The sequence below is a fragment of the Colobus angolensis genome, unplaced genomic scaffold, assembly GCF_000951035.1.
Source record: "Colobus angolensis palliatus isolate OR3802 unplaced genomic scaffold, Cang.pa_1.0 Scaffold14, whole genome shotgun sequence".
In the NCBI taxonomy this organism is placed as follows: Eukaryota; Metazoa; Chordata; class Mammalia; order Primates; family Cercopithecidae; genus Colobus; species Colobus angolensis.
In genome coordinates, this window is record NW_012114488.1 from 21,715,535 (window position 1) to 21,737,317 (window position 21,783).

Here is a 21,783-nt window from a genome sequence, read left to right on the forward strand (position 1 = left end):
TTTAAAATTTAATACGTTTTATATGAGACACTGGAGTTATTAACATAACATTCTCTTTCTGCAGCATGTGCACTTTTTAAAAAGCAAAACATCTTTAACCAATATCAAAATGCTCCCAGAATCCATAGAAGTTTCAGTACATAATAAATTCAAGCAGCAATATTTTTTGTTTTTCCAGTCATTTAATATGTGTCTCTACTTGGGACATACAATTGTATTTACATCTGTAGTTAATGGTAATAGAATTGCTGACTGACAAACACTAGTGGCCACAATGTTCGCATTAATTTTAAATGAAGAATGAATGAATGGCTCAAGGAACTGATGATGAAATTTAGCACATTTTGTGATTGGACTGAGTCACATTAGAATGACTCTGAAGATCTCAAAAGTTTGAATGGAATCGTGGTAGCTGAAGAGTCTGTATAAAGTGAGTTTGGGACTGAACTCTGTGCCTGGCAGAGACATAGAGGGTCACACTAACAAGTGATATGTCTTTCTGAGTGTGTTTCCTCTACAAAAGTTTTATTACCTGGAAGAAACTGACCTGTCAAGATGTGAAACTGTCTTTCTAAAATAAGTCTGAAACACAACAGATAGGAGGATTATTTGTGATCTTACATGGCGTAGACTTCTGAGGTTTAAGGCAGTGACAATGACCTTGATTATCTCTGCGCCTTGTAGACTACAATGTAAAGAGGTGTTTCTGTGGCTACTGATTTTACACAACTCTACTGTAAACTATGAAGATAGAGAAGAAACATGAAATAGAAGCAATAAAAACATGTTCTTCTACTCAAGGAGTTTAAAATCTAGTTTGAGATGCACACTTTTACCTACAGTGAAAAAGCCTCTCAAATTTAAATGAGTCTTTTAATTTGTAAGTTCAACATGAAGGATATACAAGGTCCACAGGAAAGGAGACACAGTTTTCCTAAGGAAGCTGTTACTGTTCTCATTATGTTTTGAATTGCCTTTAGAATTAATTACAAGGCATGCAGAAATACTTACAAAGTTACAAGTCCACAGTATCATTCAAGTTAATCATCCATATTATTCAGAAAGTTGCTTTGGATTATTCTGCCTACTTTCAAGTATCAAAGCTGCCCTTAATGAACACATAATTACCCCAGCTAAGGGATATCAAATAATTATCACATAAAGTAGTGGTCTTTCTAAAAAGGCAATTCTACCATTTGTGCAATACTTTGAACAATGGTAGTCAATTACTTTGAAGAGCAAAACATTTATTTGGTTCTAAAAATTCTAATATGCTTATTTTTCAATTAAATTATGTCACTAGAGAGGCCTATTATATTCTCAAGAACTGACTTCACAGTGATCACAAACTTCTATTATAAAAGTCCTGCACACTCCACGGGAACTCCGAGTTCACTGTGAGGAAATTTTATCATAGAAAGTACTCTGCTCAAAATCAGTACAAACAAGTCTCCCTCACCAAAAACAAACAAACCAAAAAAAGAGAATGGCTACTTGTATGTTCACTCATATGTCTCTCAAGCACCTCTGAGATTATTTCCCTTGGTTCCCTCCCCTCTCTCTGTAAATCATCCCCTCCTAAACACCTCATTTGGCCAAAGGCACCACTATCCCCTAATCCCTCATGTCAGAGATTTGACATCCATTCTAGAATCTCATTCTCCCTTATTTTGCCCCATTTCTGATTAGTCACCAGTTCCTGTCCCATTTATCTTCTAGATATTTCTCACCTCTATTCTTTTCTCTTCATTCCTCATAACTCTGTCCTGGTTCAGGCTCTCATTTATAGAGAAAGGAGACTGTAGAAAAGAACCCTGGGAACTCTTTCTGGATTGCAAAGCAAAGGGTTCACTAGGCCTGGCCCACTGTCACCCCAGAGGGACTGCACCTGAACTCAGCTTCCCACAGGCCAAGTGATTTCCTCTTCTGAGCAAAAGGAGCTGCCATTTCCCACAGCACTTGAAGCTCAAAGAACCTTGCAAATAACTGATAAATAACTCAGACTGCGTAGCACCAAAGCAGTCTTTATCCCTAGTCCTTGGGCGACTCCCATACTTGCCCATAAAAAATAAAGAGCAACAGAGGGGCCCTATGCTTCTGGGCATACCCTCTGCTACAGCAGAGACAGTGCAGCCAGCTGAGCTTGGGGTCGGTTGCTTCTCTCTTCAGAATGCTGACGGACTCTGCTCATCTTGCACCTATAATTTCAAACAGCAACTAGTGATTTCACTGTGTGTGTTCCTCTCATTTCCCGAAAGGCTATTGCCTATAAATCTCTCATCCATTTTTGACATCAAAGGTAATATCCAACAGACAGATTACACCAATTACTTTCTGCCTAAAACTTTACTCTGTAGAACAAGGTCTAAATTCCTCAGAGTGATATATAAGGTCGTGAAGAGTCTAGCTCCAACTTTCCTTTCCACGCTTATTTTCTACCATTCCTCCTCGCCTTCATCCACTCCCCACACGCACCCACGCACCTGCACAGTCCTCCACTCTTCCAACTACTCCACAAAACACCAGAAAAACTCACAACTCTGTGCATTTGTCTTTGCCAGAAATAATCATTTATACACAGCTGCCTTATAACACAAATTGATACCTTCCCTGACTTCCCTCAGAGACTTGGCCCCCGCCCTCTCTTGTCTCACAACAAAATAACTGTATTGTAGTTCTTCTCTAGACTGAGTTCAGGGACTGTGCCTCGCTGCTCTTGGCTGCCTTTCACTTACCAGAGGGCCTGGCACACAGTGGGCATACTGAACGCCATTGAAGAAATAAACAAAGGTATAAGTAAATGTCAACTCCTAGATGCACCACCCTGAATATTATTAATGAGCTCTTTTGCCTTATGTCCTCAATGTAGTCGTTTTTCAATTATCTTCAATATATTATTACTTGGTGCTGAATGGGTTTCACTGATGAAAAATCTGAAAGCTCTAGTACTCTGCAGGCTTTTACGTGCATAGTTGCCTCAAGTAAAATCACAGTATTCAACGCAGTATCTCCTCTGAAAAACTCAGCTGCAGCTCAATTTTAGACCATAAAGTGCATTTTCTTTAAAGTGTACTTTAAACAATGAATAATACTATTGCTTATAGGATACCAACCAGCAAATTAATATTAATGGTAATAACAATAATAGTTTCCTTTAAAGTAATTGATTGAAATCAAGAAATAGCCAAACCAGTTGACATGCAGTTAGAATTTGGTATTTTTCATCAGAAAAACAATTCACTGCCAATGACAAATAAGAGTAGGGTCACTAAAACTACCTGTCATGCATCTAATGAAGACAGATTCTCTGGCTACCACATATAATATGTAATATCCAAAAGCGCTGCTGTAATTCACAGCTAATTAGTGTCTTGCCGTTATGAGAGGTGTCGTGGCCCTAACTCTCCTTTCAGATCTACTCAGACCTCACAAGAGCAGACAGCTATGCAGGGATCACAACAACCCAATTAGCACCCACCCAACCTTGGGCTGCTACTTCTCAGCCCACTCAGCATCAATAAATCATGCACCCTCATGAAGCTCTTCTCTGACAGCTCCAAGCCATTGTTGCTCAAGGAATAAAGACAATACTTCTAAGGAAACCCATGTGGGAAAGAAAGAGATAGAAAAGGGATATTATTTGCCTTCCTTTAGCAGCAAAGCAGTCAGCAAAATGGAAGACCATCAATTCAGACTGATTAAGAAGACAACCGCACTAAGAAATAAATCTATGAGTGGTATATCTGAAGATCCTTACTGATAATCAGCAGTCAGCAATTGGGTTGTTTGTTTGTTTGTTTTAATGTGGATATATTGAAAGCCCTTTTTCTTTCCATTTTTCTCCTGTAAAGACTTCCCTCTGGCTAATAAGAAAAATTTCCTTTCAGTAGATCATAATGGTATGCATTTACTTTGTCCCCCAGTGAATACACAGCAATCAGATAATTTGTTTAAAATACTAAATTGTTTGACTTCATTGAAAAGAAACTTATAATGATATGCTGGTTTCTAAGCAAGGCCTGCAAAGCTTCCTAAATCCATAAGCAAGCTCTAGAGTATTCACAGCACATAACAGCCAATATCCTTGTAATTTTGTTCTAAGCCTATAAAGCTGTTTTGTTCCATAATATTCTACTTAGAGAGTATTCTGAACAGTCACTGTAGCCTGGGCATTATTCAAAGACATAATTCAGGTAATTCTGCTTTGAGTTTGTTTTCCTCATGAAAATATCATTCTTTTTTGTTGTTGTTTGTTTTTTGAGACAGAATCTCACTCTGTCACCCAGGATGGAGTACAATTGCATGACCTCTGCTCACTGCAATCTCCACCTCCCAGGTTCAAGCAATTCTCGTGCCTCAGCCTCCCTAGTAGCTGGGATTACAGGTGTGCACCACCATTCTCCATTAATTTTTGTATTTTTGGTAGAGACAGGGTTTCGCCATATTGGCCAGGCTAGTCTCAAACTCCTAGCCTGAAGTGATCCAACCACCTCAGCCTCCCAAAGTGCTGGGATTACAGGCATGAGCCACCACATCCAGACTCATTCTTCTGTATTTTTAATGCTAATCTAAAAACATTTGATCTAGCTTTTGACTAAATAACTGCCACCTAATTTGATACGTATTGCCAAAGACAAATAAACAAACAGGGATATATTTAAACAAGGAATTCTCTTATAAGTCTTCTTATTAGGCATAAAGATTTCAAGAAGATTTTTCTTCCTCTGAATATATTACCACAAAAATATTCAAATATTCAAATATTTATCGGTAAGGATGTCCACCATATATTTTATAGCAGCAAAATAACTAAAATGTATGAAATATAAAATAAGTCAAATAAATGATGATATACCCATGCAACTTCTAAAAGTAATAGAGTAGAAGAATATTAAAGGGCATGCAAAAATGTTCACAAGATACTGTAAGACAGAAATAAGAAATATGGAGCTTGGGTCGGGGGTGGTGGCTCATGCCTGTAATCCCAGCACTTTCGGAGGCTAGGGAGGGTGGATCACGAGGTCAGAAGATCCAGACCATCCTGGCTAATACGGCAAAACCCCGTCCCTACTAAAAATACAAAAATTAGCCTGATGTGGTGGCATATGCCTGTATTCCCAGCTACTGGGGAGGCTGAGGCAGGAGAACTGCTTGAACCCAGGAGTCAGAGGTTGCAGTGAGCCGACAAGGCACCACTGCACTCCAGCCTGGGTGACAGAGCGAGACTCTGTCTGAAAAAAAAAAAAGAAAAGAAAAATGGAGCCTGGATCCATGTTATACACATACATGCATACATGCATGCTCACACGTATGTATATACATATGTGTGTATATTTATCTATATATACATAGATTTATAGATATATACACTATTAACAAAAGTTAACCTGAAAGAGTCAGTCCTTCAAATGGATCCCAAGTGGCTAACTGGTCCTAAATTTAAAATAGAACCAAGGGTCCATTTGCTGATAGAGGTCACACACATACTCTGAGTCTCCTGAAAATCCACACGTCTTTAACTTTGGGACTTTCAGAAATTACCTGCCTTGGCCAATCAGGACTCAGCTGTATCAACCAATCAGGACTCAACTTTAACAATCAATCAAGGGTCAGCTGTATTAACCACTCAGAACTAAGCAAGTTTTAATCCCTCATTTGCATAAATGAACCTGACTGGGAACCTGGGTGGTAACTTTTTTATGAAACTATAATCCTCCCTTTGTTGTCTGGAATGCACCTTTGTTTTACACAGAAGGCTGCATCTTCTGGGTCTGCAAACTTCACTGGAATAAAGTCTCTTTCTTTCAAATTCCTTTTTGCTCAATTTTGTTTACAAAACACACATGTATTTCATTATTTACAAGCTAATGTTTGATGCAGAATCTCTCTGAAAATTCATTTTCAGAACATTATTTTTCAAAACAAAAATTTGGTTTTCTGTGTATGGGGGTCTGAGGATGTATGTATAAGTATATGTCCATAAAAATATACTTATAGGTCAAGAATTTTTAAAAATCCTGACAGGAGAAGTATTTCGATATTTAAAATGCATCTTTAGAAAGTCTTATTCTAGATTATTCTTCTTTAAGCTGTTTGCTTATAGAAAAGTTTTTATGTTTCTTTCATAATGAGAAAAAAATGCTATATGAAATATTCACTTATATCACTTGGATATATAGATGTGGACTGGTGTGAAGTCCCAGCCTGGTGGAGCATCTGTTCTGAGTGGCTAATGCCCATCCCATATCAGTCAGTAGATATTTTGATTATCATCTTGGGTATAAACAACATTTAAAAGGTGAGTAACAGGCCAGGCATGGTGACTCACACCTGAAATCCCAGCACTTTGGGAGGCTGAGGGGGGTGGATCACGAGGTCAAGAGATCGAGACCATCCTGGCCAACATGGTGAAACCCGCGTCCCAACTAAAAATACAAAAATTAGCTGGGTGTAGTGGTGCGCGCCTGTAGTCTCAGCTATTTGGGAGCCTGATGCAGAAGAATTATTTGAACCCGGGAGGTGGAGGTTGCAGTGAGCCGAGATCGTGCTACTGCACTCCAGCCTGGCGACAGAGCGACACTCCGTCTCAAAAAAAAAAGGAGGGGTAATTGACACATCACACATAATCATATTTCAAGAATGAGCATAAGAACTAGCATTCTCTAACCTCTTATCTGTGGAATTAGGTAGTAGTGAAGTTGAATCCATGTGGTTCTGGAGTACCACATTGACTCAGTGTCAGCATAGTCAGGACGTGAAGTATGGAAACTCTGTAACACCTGCCTCAAAACCACTGCCCCTGATTCTTTCCAGCTCCAACCCATCTGCCCTGATATTTGGAACTACCAGGTGTGGAGAAGGATAATGTGTACCAAATACACACAGCCTGGCCAGAGTTCAGGTCAAATCAAAGTTCCCAATACATGTGGAATTACAGCCTGCTTTCATGTGGCATCATGACAGCTGCCCTGATTTCCAGCTCGGTGAGTCAGGCAGACACAATGAGGTAAATGGGCATCATGTTTAATCAGCATTTATTCCAGGGCAATAGGAACATAGGGAAGCAAAGCCTTTCCCTCCACAAGGTTCACATCTAATTGGAGAAACAGAATAACATGTGTTTAAAGGGGATGATAACACAAATGATAGGTCTAGACAATACAGAGAACAGAACGGGGCAAGAAGAGATAAAGCTTCACATTTAGAGATGACCTAGTGTAGAGTCTTAAGGAAAGATATTCCGCAACCTGGCAATATACCTAAAAATATAGCTTTTTCAAAGCAAAGACATATATTTAGGTACGTGTAACTACTGAGTACATTTTCAGGTCCCCTGTGCTTCTTTTTTCCTAGGGCAGTGTAAACATGTACTTGATCCTTAGGTGAAAAACTACATTTGACAAGATTTTACATAATATGAGGTCAACTACATATACTTGTATTAATCATTTCAATTCATTTTGTGTTTACCAAAGACAATTGAAACGCTAGAAGAAAAAATATGTATTGTAGCAAGATTAATTTTGACAACAGTGTGATTTTTGTTTCTTCCTTATCATTTCCCTAAAAGAATCCTAGATAATGCAAAAGTTAGAAAATGTCACCAGAAATGTTCTCCATTTCATATCTAGAGCATATATATTTGAAACTGTTTATAGAGACTTCTAGCCATAGACAGTATCTTTTGGCTAATTTTTATATTACTCTTCAGTAGTTTAGTATTAATTTTGGTGCTACTGTAAAGATAAAAAATAAGGCAAATTTTAAATGATCATGTCCATGTTCACACAGAAAGTTCATGACTGCAGACTCTCAAGCTCATATTGAATGACACAAAACAATACCCATACCTGAAAGAGAGAATTCTCCTTTTTGGCTTTCACTTTCTCTGATTAGAAAGGCACCCGTCTTATTTTCTGAATATAACAGTTGTTTCTCTGCATCTGATCTTCTGATTGCTCCAAAGAACCACCTAAAAAGAGAGATACGTAAATGATAATTAACCAATTAACATTCATTTTTTAAAGAGGAAAAAGCCTGGCAAGATAGTATTCTAATATCAGAAATGTTTGGCATTCTTTAGTGAAACTATTACAGGTATAAGTGGTAGCTTCTGACACTTGAGATGATTTTTCAGAATGCCTGTAACCCACACCAACATTTATTTTTTCTTAACTACAAAGCAGGAATTTGACTATGCCCACTACCACATCCCTTCTCACAGCTATGTTCTGAGAGGTCCTGAGACTTCCCTCCATCAAAGCCAAAGCCCCATTGTCTGCCTGCCATGTATGTGTGCCACGTCCCAGGCTCTAAAATGACTCATCGTCTCCATCCAACCGTCCACTGCCTCCCCTAACACCTCCCAGCTGTTAGGAGGCAAATATTCCAATCAAAGGATTCATGTACTTTATGTTAAAGTATGATGGATTAAAAATGTAGTTCTCTGGATATTAGTTCCTTTCTTTTCCCACCTCCACCACTGTCCAACCCTGCCATAAGATGAGATGATTTTGCATATCTAGAAGGAATTTATTAATATCAAGGAACATTTAAGCAATGGAGAGATGATTTGAAAAAGATACATCTGTCCAGGAAATATCCTTTTAGTAACACCTCCACTTCTTATCTTTTCCCCTCTTATCTTTACCATTCCAGAAATATAAAAGTCAGATACTGAACACACAAGTTTGTGAATGCAATCATCATCAACAAGGAATTATGGATCATTAATATCAAAGCCACTGTCACATGTATATCACGTTAGTAGAAATCAATTGTTCTAGTAAGAGGAAGCTGAGAATTCTTGCTTTTCACAAATGACCCCTCACTGAAGGGCCATAAAGATGATCATCATCATTAAAGATTTTAGGTAAAACATTGATCTTTTCAGGTAACTTCTTTAAAAATGTAAATACTCCAAGAGAAGAAATGCAGGCTTGAGGGAAGAAATACAGGCTGGGAGAAAAAAAAAAAAATGTATGCTATCAAAATTTAACTTGAATTTGATTGACAGGTCATGGGTATTAGAGAATATGAGTGCCCTAAGAATGACACATTGAAAGGCATTTGGGGGAAGGAATTGAAAAGAGAGACATTAACATATAAATATTACCTTCTAACAAATGCAGGGTGTTTGTGTATCATTTCCCCAATTATCAAATTGTAAATTACAGACATTAACTGTATCTGTCAGGATATGCCAGATCATCTTGGAGTAATGAACAACTCCAAAAATCTCAGTGGTTTAAGACAACTGGTTTCACTCAGTTCCAGGTCTATTAAGGTACTGAAGGTCATCTGGAGCTCTGCTTGATGTCAGTCTCACTCAGGGAGTTTCTATCTCCATGCTTCCATGATTGCTGAGCCAGGATTGGAAAACATGGCGAATCACAGGCTGGTTCCTAGAACTTCTATTTAAAGATTCTACTCAGGAATGAACCCACTGGAAATAAGTCTCATAGTCATGCCTAAATATAAAGAGAGTAGAAAGAGCCAATCCCACCATTTCCCAGAAGGTAGAAAATGGGAAACATTTGGTAGACTACACTAGTGACTCTGCATTGAGTCAGTATCAGGAGCAAATCGATGTCCATGGACTATTGTTTATGCAACTGAAACCATGCAAGTCATGGAAACATTCCAAAGTGGACATGTAATGAATTCACAGAAAAACAGAAATGCATGTTTTTGATTATTGCAGAAACAAGTCAATAGAATACTTGAACATAGTAAAAAACTGAGACCTAAATATACAAATTACTGATGAAAGGACGGATGATTCAATAAATAACACTGGTACCACTAATAATCCATATGGGAAAAAAACTGATGCTACCGACAGCATACATCATAATTTCACATAGATTAAAGGCCTACTGTAAAACGCAAACTTCAAAACTTCCTGAGGACATTGGACTAGGGAAGTTTTCTTAGGCAAGACAAAAACAAAAAGACATAAAAACCTTAGGGAAAAGATTGATAATATTTATTACATCACAGTTAAAATCTTCTATGCCAACAAGGTCACCATGAAATAAAATTTGAATATAAGCCCAAAACCTGGAGAAAATAATTGCAAAGTATATAACCCAAAATAGGATTAGTATTCACGTTATGTTGAGACCTATAATCAATAAGAGAAAGACAACACAGTAGAAAAATTGGCACAGGATATAAAGATGCCTGGATATAATTGGGCAGTTCACATAAAAAGAAACCGCAAATAATTAACAAAAATGACAAGAACATGGCCTCTACATGTGCTGGTGTTAGGAATATTACATATAAAACCACAATGAAATATTATGTTAGACTTTCACATTACAATTTAAAATGCTCACATTATTAGGTATTGAGGAAAATGTGAAACAAGAGCTTTTATACAGTACTAGTGGTAATACAATTTGGTACAAATAATTTAGAGAGCAATTTGGCACTATCTGATAATGCTGAGTATTTGTGTACTACTCAATTTCACTTCTAGACTACATGCTGTATGAGCTGAAGAAGATACACTACAAGAACATCCATTAAAGAATTCTAGCATTGAGAATTTGGAAACCACCTAACTGTCCATCATAGGAGAAAAGATAGACTTAGTTACAGATATAAAATTGAATACTATATAGAAATTAAAACAATAACTGGGCATGGTGGTATGCACCTATAGTCACAGCAACTCAGGAGACTGAGGCAGGAGGATCACTGGAGCCCAGGAGTTCAAGGCTGTAGTGTACTATGATCGCACCTGTGAATAGCCACTGCACTTCAGCCTGGGTGACATAGGGAGATTCCATCTCTCATAAAATAAATTAAAATTTTAAAAATAAATTGTTCAAGGATGAAAGTAAGTTAAAGAATGAAAAGAATGATACATACTATTGTAATAGCATTTGTATACAGTTTAAGAAAACACATTAGAAAACTGTACCTAATTTTTATGAATACATGCATGTTTAGTGAAAGCTAATAAAGTACTCACGCATTCTTTTAACTATTTCCAGGACTGGCAATACTTTTTCACAGAAATACTTCAAGCAAAGAAGCAACATGGATGAAATATCTTGATCAACTCAATGCATTTTCCTGATTCAAAGTGCATTGATTACGCATCAACACTAAAATGTTTAAGCAACCTATTCATCTAAATATCTCTTTCATTAGTTCATTTCCCTCCATCTTTGCTAGCTCTCAGAATGAAAGGCATGAACTCTCTCCAGTTAGTTACTGGGACAAACCCTTCAATGGACACTACTCACTCATGCTTGCTCTCCAGTCTTTTCAAATAATGTTTTATGAGCACTCTCACATGCTCTCAGTTTACAGATGAGGAAACTCAGGCCCAGGAAAGTGTATTAACTTGAGACCACATGGAGAGGTGATGGTTGAGTCTGAAATTGAGCCAGACTTCTTTTTCGCACCCCGTGGTACCTCGAAGTGTAATGTGAAGAGGATGGCTTGGGAACACTCAGATAAAATATGAACCATTATTTTTGCACCAGGCAAAGGGAATTTAGGATAAAGAACACCATGTATTTTGGTCCTCATTTCTTATTTTAAACTAGTAAGATTTGAGCATTTTAGCAGTGTCTTAGATAAGAAATAATACATCAAAGCAGTTTTTGTCCCATATAATTGGTTTCTACCTTCAGGTTGTAAAGCTGAATTAGTATATAAAGTATCATATTCCAAAGATCACTCAGAATGGCATTGTCCTATTAATAGACTATAATGTTTCTAATCTTCAACCATCCAGGCAATTTAATAGTTTCAATAACTTTCTAGAGGTGATAGTAATGCATATATGTTCAGAAACGTAACACAGCATTTGAAAGTTGGGGTACATAAATTTTAATGCGTGTATTTAGAAAATATATTTAATTTACTTCCAAGTATATTTTTATTTGAAAAAATAAAGGGATGATGGTTCAAAAATAAAAATAAAATGTTTAAACAAAATATAAATATGTAAGCCTTTGTAAGAATTACAATGTATCTAGCAGATTAAGTTCCCCAGAATTATTATTATATCTCCTATATATCATTCTCAAAACCAAATACTCCACTACATAAGTTTTATGTACACGTTACATTTGTATTTTGGCTAATCAAGTCTATAAATGATGTGTTTCCTCTGTCTAGTATATATATAAACAGGCAGTTTTTATAAATCAAATGGTTAAAGATAAAGCAATTTCACTACATTTGTAGAAAAACCCTATAGCAAAATTTTTTAGTCCTTCTTTGTTTCAACAATTTCAGACTCTTGTATAATAGATTGGTACAATCACTTTACAAGGCAAATCACACTACAATTGAATCCATAGTAACCATGAAATAAATATAATATTTGACTGAATGCATCAATTCACTTAATTCCTAGAATTTTGCTTAGCTGAGATCTGATCAGGAGGTGAAGAATATAAATTAAAAAATGTTTTCTGCATGTATTGGCATTTATAACATCATCCTTCATACTCAAAGGTGATCCAATTGCTGCGGACTGCAGTCTCTAGAGCACATGCTGCTGTAGAGACTGATGGACAAACAATAGCTTGTTCCACCCTTTGCATCTATGAAAACTGTTTCTTAATTTTGAGGTTTGAACCATTGGCAGGACTGCCATTCTGGTCAAGTCTGCCTTTTAGAGCCTCTGCTGGCACCATTCTGGAAGGGCACACACACCCTAGGCCTGGATGTTCACCACAGCCATTTTCAGCTCTCTCTTTAAGCTACAGTTCTTATGTGCAGTAAACAGAGAGTGTTGAGAAGGGCTCAAGATATCCTAGGAGTATAAAGCATCACAAAAGAGTCATACGGATCAGTGATCCTCCAACTGTGGTCCCTAGATCAGGAGCATCCGTATCACATGGAAACTCGTGTTAAAAGAAAAACCTGAGACAAATTAAATGTAACAGAGTTTAATTGAGCAAAGAATGATTCACGAATTGGGCAGCCTCCCGAGCTAGAGTATGCTCAGAGTCCAGTGCAGCCACTTGGTGGAAGATTTATGGACAGCAAAAGGAAAGTGACTAACAAAAAAAAAAAAAACAGAAGTGAGGGGCGGAAACAGCCGGATTGGTTACAGCCTAGTGTTTGCTTGAGAGTTGGCCCCCTTTGCTTGGCCAAACTCAATGATTGGCACAAGAGTAGGTTACTGTCTGCTCATACATCCAGTAAGGTTATCGCTTACTATGCACAGAGAAACCTTTAAGCTGAACTTAAAATATGCAAGGAGATAGCTTTAGGCTAATACTTGTTAGAAATGGAAATTCTTGGGTATCACTTCATACCTACTGAATCATAAACTCTGGGGGTTGGCCCAGCAATCTGGGGTTTATTAAGTCACCCAGCTAATGCACATTAAAGTTTGAGAACTATTGAGGTATAAAAATAGGAAACCAATTAGAAATCTGTACAAGGCAGCTGAGAATGTTCGAGTCTGGCACTTACATGCAAAAAAGTATCCAGTAAAATAATACCACACATACTCATACACACACAGTTTATTGATATTTAAAGAAATAACCTTTATTGCCATACCATGCTGTGAAAGATATCTTTATTAACAATAATCAAGAAGAAGATTAGACTCATCATATGAAAAGAAATCCTGGAAGAAACAAATACTTCAATTAGATAAAAACAAACAAAAATACAATTTCTGGTATAGATGAAAAGAGTATGCAATTTAAGTCTAAAATTATGTAAATATTATCAAGTGTCTGCTGTATGTAAATTATATAACACTAACACAGAAAGATCTGTAGGACATTGTTGTATATAAAAAGGTAAATTACAAGCATTAGGAGTGTTACAGGTTTATTTATATTTTAAAAAATCAACAAACTGACCAGGCATGGTGACTCATGCCTGTAATCCCAGCACTTTGGGAGGCCGAGGTGGGCGGATCATAAGGTCAGGAGATTGAGACCATCCTGGCTAACACGGTGAAACCCCGTCTCTACTAAAAACACAAAAATAGCCAGCTGTGGTGGCATACGCCTGTAGTCTCAGTTACTCAGGAGGCTGAGGCAGGAGAATCGCCTGAAACCAGAAGGTGGAGGTTGCAGTGAGCCGAGATCGTGCTGTTGCCTGGGCGACACAGCGAGACTCTGTCTCAGAAAAAAAAAAAAATCCACAAACTAAAAATTACATGTGCTTACTTCCCTGGAGATTAGTGAGAGATTATGAAAGTAATGACAGAGGAGTTTCATTTTTTACTCTGCATTCTTCTCTATAATTTGGATTGTTTATGATAAGATATAGTTATATATTGCTTTAAAATGTATTTAAATATAAAAAATTAAAAGAGGTCAATCAGGAACATGCTACAAAAATTTACATGTTGTAAATGTCTGGACTAGAAACTCTGGCACTTAGAATTGATAGATACAGGAAAAATCCCAAAGGAATATGAAACAAGTGATTATGAATGAGCAGCGAAACAGATGGAAGAGATGATGTGACATCAGGATTTCAAATCTGAATGACTAAAGGACAGTATGCCCTGCAACATGTCAGAAGGCAGAGTATAATAACAGTTAAGAGTGACAGCATCTCATTACGAAGTTATTTAACCTCTCTATGACTCAATCTCCTCATTTGTAAGTGAGAATAATAAAAATTTCCTTGTAGCCTTGTTTTGAGATTAAGAAGAATGACGCATGTAAAGTGCTTGATATCTCGACACATTCATGCTCAATAAATAGTAGAGATTTTAAGATAATTAATTGAAGGCAGATATTATCAATTTTGTTTTAGGCATGTTGGATTTGAGGTGAATATGTGAGCATGTGAATATGCAAATATGTGAGCATGACCTTATTTCTTTGTTTGTATTAACAGTTTCATCCCAAGTGACTCTTCTGTCCTGCCTGCTGTTCTTGACGAGGACATGCTGCCACCAGGTGGCAGCAGGCCATTTTACTAACCCAAAAAGGCAAAGGAGAACTGTCGTGTGATTAACTGTACATACTTTATTTTATGAAAAAAGCAGTTAACCTTAAAAGAAAAGTATAAATGAATACCAACATTTATATAAGATAAATATCTTAACTATCAATCAAAATCTAGGGAAATCAACATGTAAATAGATGTGGTACCTCGATTAAGGTTTTGTCATTTCATCTAATAGAATCTTATTGTGCCTCAGTGACATGTACAAAGTAGGTTCCTAGGTAACTCGTAATTCTCATCAGATGAAGATAACTTTCCCTTACACTTTTTAAAGAGAAAACTCATGCCCAGCAACTGCTGGCTAGGATTTACAAAAGTTAACATATGACTTCTTTTTGTAATGTCTCCTTAAGACCAAGGCAGTCAGCCTTCAAGTACTACAGACAGATCCTGAAAAAATAAACTCTTAACACTAGTTCCAGGAGAAAAAAAAAAATACATCCTTCCAGAAAATGCAGAAAGGAAACTGGGTCAATCAACTCGGCCTGACCAATCATGAGGAAATTAAGCTAGGATGACTTCCCTGTGGGAGCTCAAGGTTAGCAGTGTCTTTCATGTTTTCATCATAGTTACACACGTTATAATGGGTAAAACCACCTATTGTCCTCATGAATGTGACCTGGCAGGCATCGGTGTCACCCACATTGGCAAAACACTTTCAGTTTGCAGGGCACACTCATAATCACATTTAGTCATATGGTATCTAAATGAAAGGCTTGATTCATGCCCCTTGAAGTATTATGGTTCTGTATGACTCACCTGCATCTACCTGTGTTTCCACAATATTACCAAGAAAATCTCTGTGAGAGTTCTTCCTGTCAAGGTAATCATTTCCCTCCCTTTCCGCAAAACCTTCTTCGGCTCAGTATCCCCCCTTGGCTCCCAGGAAGTTAGCCCTGCCACTCCCACTCACATGGAATGATAAGGACAAACAAAAAAAAATAATGCTCGCAATTATTTTGTTATTCATTCCTTCCTTTCCATTTCCCTCACCATAACCCTTGTATAATTCAACATCGCCTCTTGGATTATGGAAATATTTTACTGCCCGTTCTCTTTAACATTAACAACTTCTATTTACCGATCACATAAAAGGAGGCAGGCACTGTTGCTACAAGCTTTACATGCATTTATCTCAGTCTCTCCCCCTTGCTCACATCACCACCGCTAGATTTATCGTCTCACCACATACACATAAATAAGGGGTATTTTGCTTATGGAATAAAACCCCTATTAACTTGGAAATTCAAGCCTTCCACCATCTGGACACAAACCATTTCTTCAACTTTATCTTCCCTATATCAGCTCTCTGTTCTAGCTTAATTCACACTCCTATCACTACTTATACTGGCAATACTAAAACTTGCCTGCTCAGAATCCTACAATATTTAGTGACTACTCTTCTGTTTTGGTATGTAGCAATACAAAAGCTAGCGCTGCATTTAAAATTCTTTTTTAGATTGCTCTTTGTGTACACTTGAGGCTACAGACCTCCTCAGCATAAGGACAGAGTCTGATAACTTCACCTATCTGTGGCATGAAGCACTGGCCACATGCCCTGTGGAGCTGTTAAATAAATACTTGTTGATGAAACATTAATACATTGTACTTCAATGTGGGCATTTTATATAGTCTTCTGGTTTATACTGAACATTGAACTTTAGATAATGCCTGTGTTTTGTGTAATCTTTTATTTGAGCTTGCTACATAGCTTGCAGTATAAAGTGTTTATGGGAGAAGGCTTATCTACTATGGGCCAGTTGCAGCACAGTTTCTAATGTTAATTGGCCTTAGATCACAGATTCCAATCTGACCTCTCTCTCTTTCCCCAAAGAGAACACTTTCATACGAATGTAAAGATCAAAAATGAAATTGACTTTTCCGTCCTTTAAAATTCAAGCATATCAGGGCTGCACACATGTAAAAAACTTGTGACAAAGTGACAATGTTAAATTAAGTATCAGAGGTAGGACTTGTAGTCACATAGAAATCCTTTGCTTGGGTCATTTGATCAAGTTTTCGTTGCTGTTGTTCACCCTTATAGTCATCGTAAGTGGGAAATTTTGAAGGAATTTATGTAGAGGGGAAGTAAGGTGAACTAAGCTGTGCTTTCTTCACTGGGGGAGGTGACTATTTATAAAAGAATCTTGTTATAGTCCGAATCCACTTCCCTAAGTCTGGTCATCTAAAGTATGCAATTCCTCACAAGCAGTTTACAAAGAATATGACAAAGTTCATGTAAGTATTCAATCTCAGGGCACTTTTTTTGTTTCACAACTATCCTCTATTTGGGGAAAAGGAAATGACAGCTAATATTGATTTTTCTTTTAAAATAAAAAACAAAATGTGTGCCTATATAATGACATTTCCAATCATCAAGCCTGAAATAAAAATGTAAATTTTAACCCATCTGCTTTGATTTTGTACAACATTTATGATAATGTTTGTCCCAGAAACTAGAAGAATATGGATGGGTTAGAGTTGAAAGCATTAATCATTACTTTCTAACTTTGTCACATCCAAAGAAAGTAAATGCAATTGACTTATGATGCCCAGGAAAATGCCTTATTTTACAAAATACCACAAATGATCATTCCTATTCTCTATATGAATAAGCTTTGGGGCAGTAGGATACTTCTTATATGGGCCACCGTGCGGATATACAGGACACTAATTTCAGAAACGATAGTCCCAAAGACCAAAGACCAAACTCAAGTCCCAGCTCAAATACCAAATTTGAGTTTACTCAGCTAATAGTAATTGCATGTAAACCATTCAAGAAGGGTCAATAATGTCAAATGCAGCCTGCTCTGTAGCCCCCAGATCCAGGTTTCTCTTGCAAAAAGTAAAAAAGAAGGAGCATCTTTCTTCTCTTTTCTTATACTAGAGGTGATATTCAAAATATTTTATGACTGATATAGCACACACACCCACCATCAGAAAAGACAACAGCAAAACTAGAGGCTTATGTCTAAATTTCAGCCCTGGGGCTTATCATTTTAACACTCAGTGAAGCATTATGATGTCACTGAGCTTCATTAAATCTCTTATCTCAAATAAAATGTTGTAAACCTCTTGAAGGTATCTTAACCTCATTACCTACAAGGTAATAATTACATCATTTTCTATGTGCTGAAATACATTAGAAACATTAAATTCATACTAACAATATGGAGAAAAGATAAAGCAAAAGAAGAGTATATAACTTTTCCTTTGAAAATCTTACAGTATCAAGGGAGAGATAAAAGACCACTTTAAGTAACCAATTCAGAAAAAGTGATGAAAGAGAAATTTAAAAATCATGTAATCATCAACTGTGTGTAGTAGGAAATTAACTGTAGGCTGTAAGGAGGATGGAAGTCTTCTTTAAAAAAATATACTTTGAACAGATTTGAAAGAGATAAAGAAATCGAAAAAAATGAAAGACAAGGGTATGCACACAAGTGAAGAAACCAAAAAGGTATTTGTGAGAAGATTGGTTTAATAAACAGCAGTGGTTGGGGGGGCGGGGGGGGGGAAACAAGAAATATGGGCCATTGGTGTTTACAGATAATTCCATGTGGAAACTAACTCCATGAAAGAAGTAGATCTTTGGTGAATTTGAAAACTACAAAGAAGGGTTTTAAGATACTCCACTCAATATTTAACACAAAAGGAGTTTTAAGTCCTGAGCTCATGCACCTGCACTATGAGGGGGAAAAATGTGACTTGTTCCTTAAAAATTCTTTCACAAACAAATATGAGATGGAGATATGGAGGGTGAAAGCAAATAGTAATTCTTCCATGACTAGAAACAAAAAAGAGACTTGGTCCAAACTTTAGAGGTGAAAAGAAATTTTCATAAGGATCTACAGGCACAGGTGTTTTAATGAGTACATGTGTTTTTTTTCTGGGGAGATAATCCATTGTTTTATTAAATTCTCAGAAATGCCTATGAAAGAAACTAACCAACTCCTTCAATAAGGCCAAGTGTTTCTTCTGTATTTACAAGAGCTGGTGCCAAGGCCATAACCACAACCTACCACCTTGAAAATCACTTATCATTCATTTTTTATTCAATGTTTACTTATTGATATGGTTTGGCTCTGTGTCCCCACCCAAATCTCTAATTATAATCCCCATGTGTTGCAGAAGGGACCTGGTGGGAGATGACTGGATCATGAGGGTGGTTCCTCCCATGCCATTCTCATGATAATGAGTTCTCACAAAAGCTGACGGTTTAAAAGTGGCAATTTCCCTGAACTCTCTCTCTCTCTCTCTCCTGCCACCATGTAAGATGTGCTTTGCTTCCCCTTCCAACATGATTGTAAGTTTCCTGAGTCTTCCCCAGATATCCAGAACTGTGAGACAATTAAACCTCTTTTCTTCATAAATTACCCAGTCTCCAGTAATATCTCTATAGCTGTGTGAGAATGGACTAATACAGAAAATTGATACCAGTAGAGTGGGGCACTGCTATAAAGAAAAACTGAAAATGTGGAAGCAACTTTGGAACTAGGTAACAGGTAGATGTTGGACAGTTTGGAGGGCTCAGAAGAAGACAGGAATATGTGGGAAACTTCGGAACTTCCTAGACACTTGTTGAACAGTTTTGATCAAAATGCTGATAGTAATGTGGACAATGAATTCCAGGCTGAGTTAGTCTCGGATGGAAATGAGGAAGTTATTGGGAACTGGAGAGACATGTGGCATTTCATCCCTGCCCTAGCGATCTGTGGAATTGTGAACTTGAGAGAGATGATTTAGGGTATCTAGCAGAAGAGATTCCTAAGCGGTAAAACATCCAAGATGTAACCTGACTGATTCTGAAAGCAGTCAGTCATATGCATTCACCAAGATATTATCTGAAACTGGAACTTCTACTTATCAGGGAAGCAGAGCAGAAAAGTTTGGAAAATTTGCAGCCTGATCATGTGGTAGAAAAGGGAAGCCCATTTTCTGGGGAGGAATTCAACCTAACTGCAGAAATTTGCTTAAGTAACCAGGGGCCAAATATTAATAGCCAAAACAATGAAGAAAATGTCTCCAAGGCATGCCAGAGATCTTCATGGCAGCCCCTCCCATCACAGGCCCAGAGGCCTAAAAGAGAAAAATGGTCTCATGGGCTGGGTACAGGGTCCTGCTGCTCTGTGCAGCTTCTGGACTTGGCACTCTATGTCTCAGCTGCTCCAGCTCCAACTGTGGCTAAAGGGGGCCAAAATACAGCTCAGGCCATGGCTTCAGAGGGTGCAAGTCCGAAGCCTTGGTGGCTTCCACATGGTGTGGGGCCTGCAGGTGCACAGAAGACAAGAATTGAGGTTTGAGAACCTCCACCTAGATTTCAGAGGATGTAGAGAAATGCCTGGATGTCCAGGCAGAAGTCTGCAGCAGAGGTGAAGCCCTCATAGAGAATCTCTGCTACGGCAGTGTGGAAAGGAAATGTGGGGCTGGAGGCCCCACACAGAGTTCCCACTGGGGCACTGCTTAGTACAGCTGTGATAAGAGGGTCACCATCCTCCAGACCCCAAAGTGGTAGCTCCACTGACAGCTTACACCACACACCTGGAAAAGCAGCAAGCACTCAATGCCAGCCCATGAAATCAGCCATGGGGGCTGTACTCTGCAAAGCCGCAGGGGTGGAGCTGTGCAAGGCTGTGGGAGCATACTTCTTGTATCAGTGTGCCCTAGATGTGAGATGTAGAGTCAAAGGAGATTTGGGAGCTTTAAGGTTTAATGACTGCCCTGCCAAGTTTCGGACTTGTATGGGGCCAGTGGCCACTTTGTTTTGGCCAATTTCTCCCATTTGGAACAATTACATTTATCCAATGCCTGTACCCCTATTGTATCTTGGAAGTAACTACCTCATTTTTTATTTTACAAGCTCACAGGTGGAAGGGACTTGCCTTGTATCAGATGAGACTTTCGACTTGGACTTTTGGGTTAATGTTGGAATGAGTTAAGACTTTGGGGGACTGTTAGTAGGCATGATTGTGTTTTGAAATGTGAAAAGCACATGAGATTTGGGAGGAGCCAGGGCAGAAAGATACGGTTTGGCTCTGTGTCCCTACCCAAATCTCACCTTAAATTATAATTCCCACATGTCAAGGGAGGGACCTGGTGGGAGATGATTGCATAATAGCGGCAGTTTCTCCCATGTTGTTCTCATGATAGTGAGGGAGTTCTCATGAGATCTGAGGGCTTAAAAGTGGCAGTTTCCCCTATACCCTCACTCTCTCTCCTCCTGCCATGTAAGATGTACCTTGCCTCCCCTTCACCTTCTGCCATTATTGTAAATTTCCTGAGGCTTCCCTAGCCATGTAAAACTGTGAGTCAATTAAACCTCTTGTTTATTAATTACCCAGTCTCAGTATCTTTATAGGAGTGTGAGAACGGACTAATACACTTATCAAGCATCTACTATATGCCAGGCACAGTTCTAGTTGGTAGAAATAAAGCAGTGCAGTAAATAAAATGAACAAAAAGTCTTTTATTTGTGAAGTTCATATACCAATGAAGAAAGACAGATGACAGATAAAATAAATGAATATACTGTAGTTCAAAGGTGCAAAGTGGAAAAAATAAAGCAAAGTAAGGAGGAGAAAGAGTGAATTTTTAAAATTGCTCTTAGTAGGCAGCAATATATGGCAGGTGGAATTCCAGAGCATTTTCCTATGAGTTCCTAAAGTCAAAGTAAACAGCAGAATAGAGATGTAAAGAAAAATTGGATGAAATCTTTGAAAAGAGGAGATGAGTAAGGATCATACACTACTCTAGGATTGGAGACAACATTTAGATTTCTCAACTGTAGTTTGCCCAAGATCTATTAGCAATTATTTCTAATTA

General features: G+C 37.8%; 1 protein-coding gene across 2 annotated transcripts in view; it reads right to left on the bottom strand.

Annotated features, from left to right (window-relative positions):
- The window catches only part of FRK (fyn-related Src family tyrosine kinase), a 115,314-nt gene that overhangs the window by 48,628 nt on the left and 44,903 nt on the right, over positions 1-21,783 (bottom strand). For both annotated transcript variants that reach the window (XM_011935040.1, XM_011935041.1), the window contains one exon: positions 7,851-7,972. In XM_011935040.1, coding sequence (XP_011790430.1) covers positions 7,851-7,972 — 122 coding nt within the window. The remainder of the gene's footprint in view (positions 1-7,850; positions 7,973-21,783) is intronic.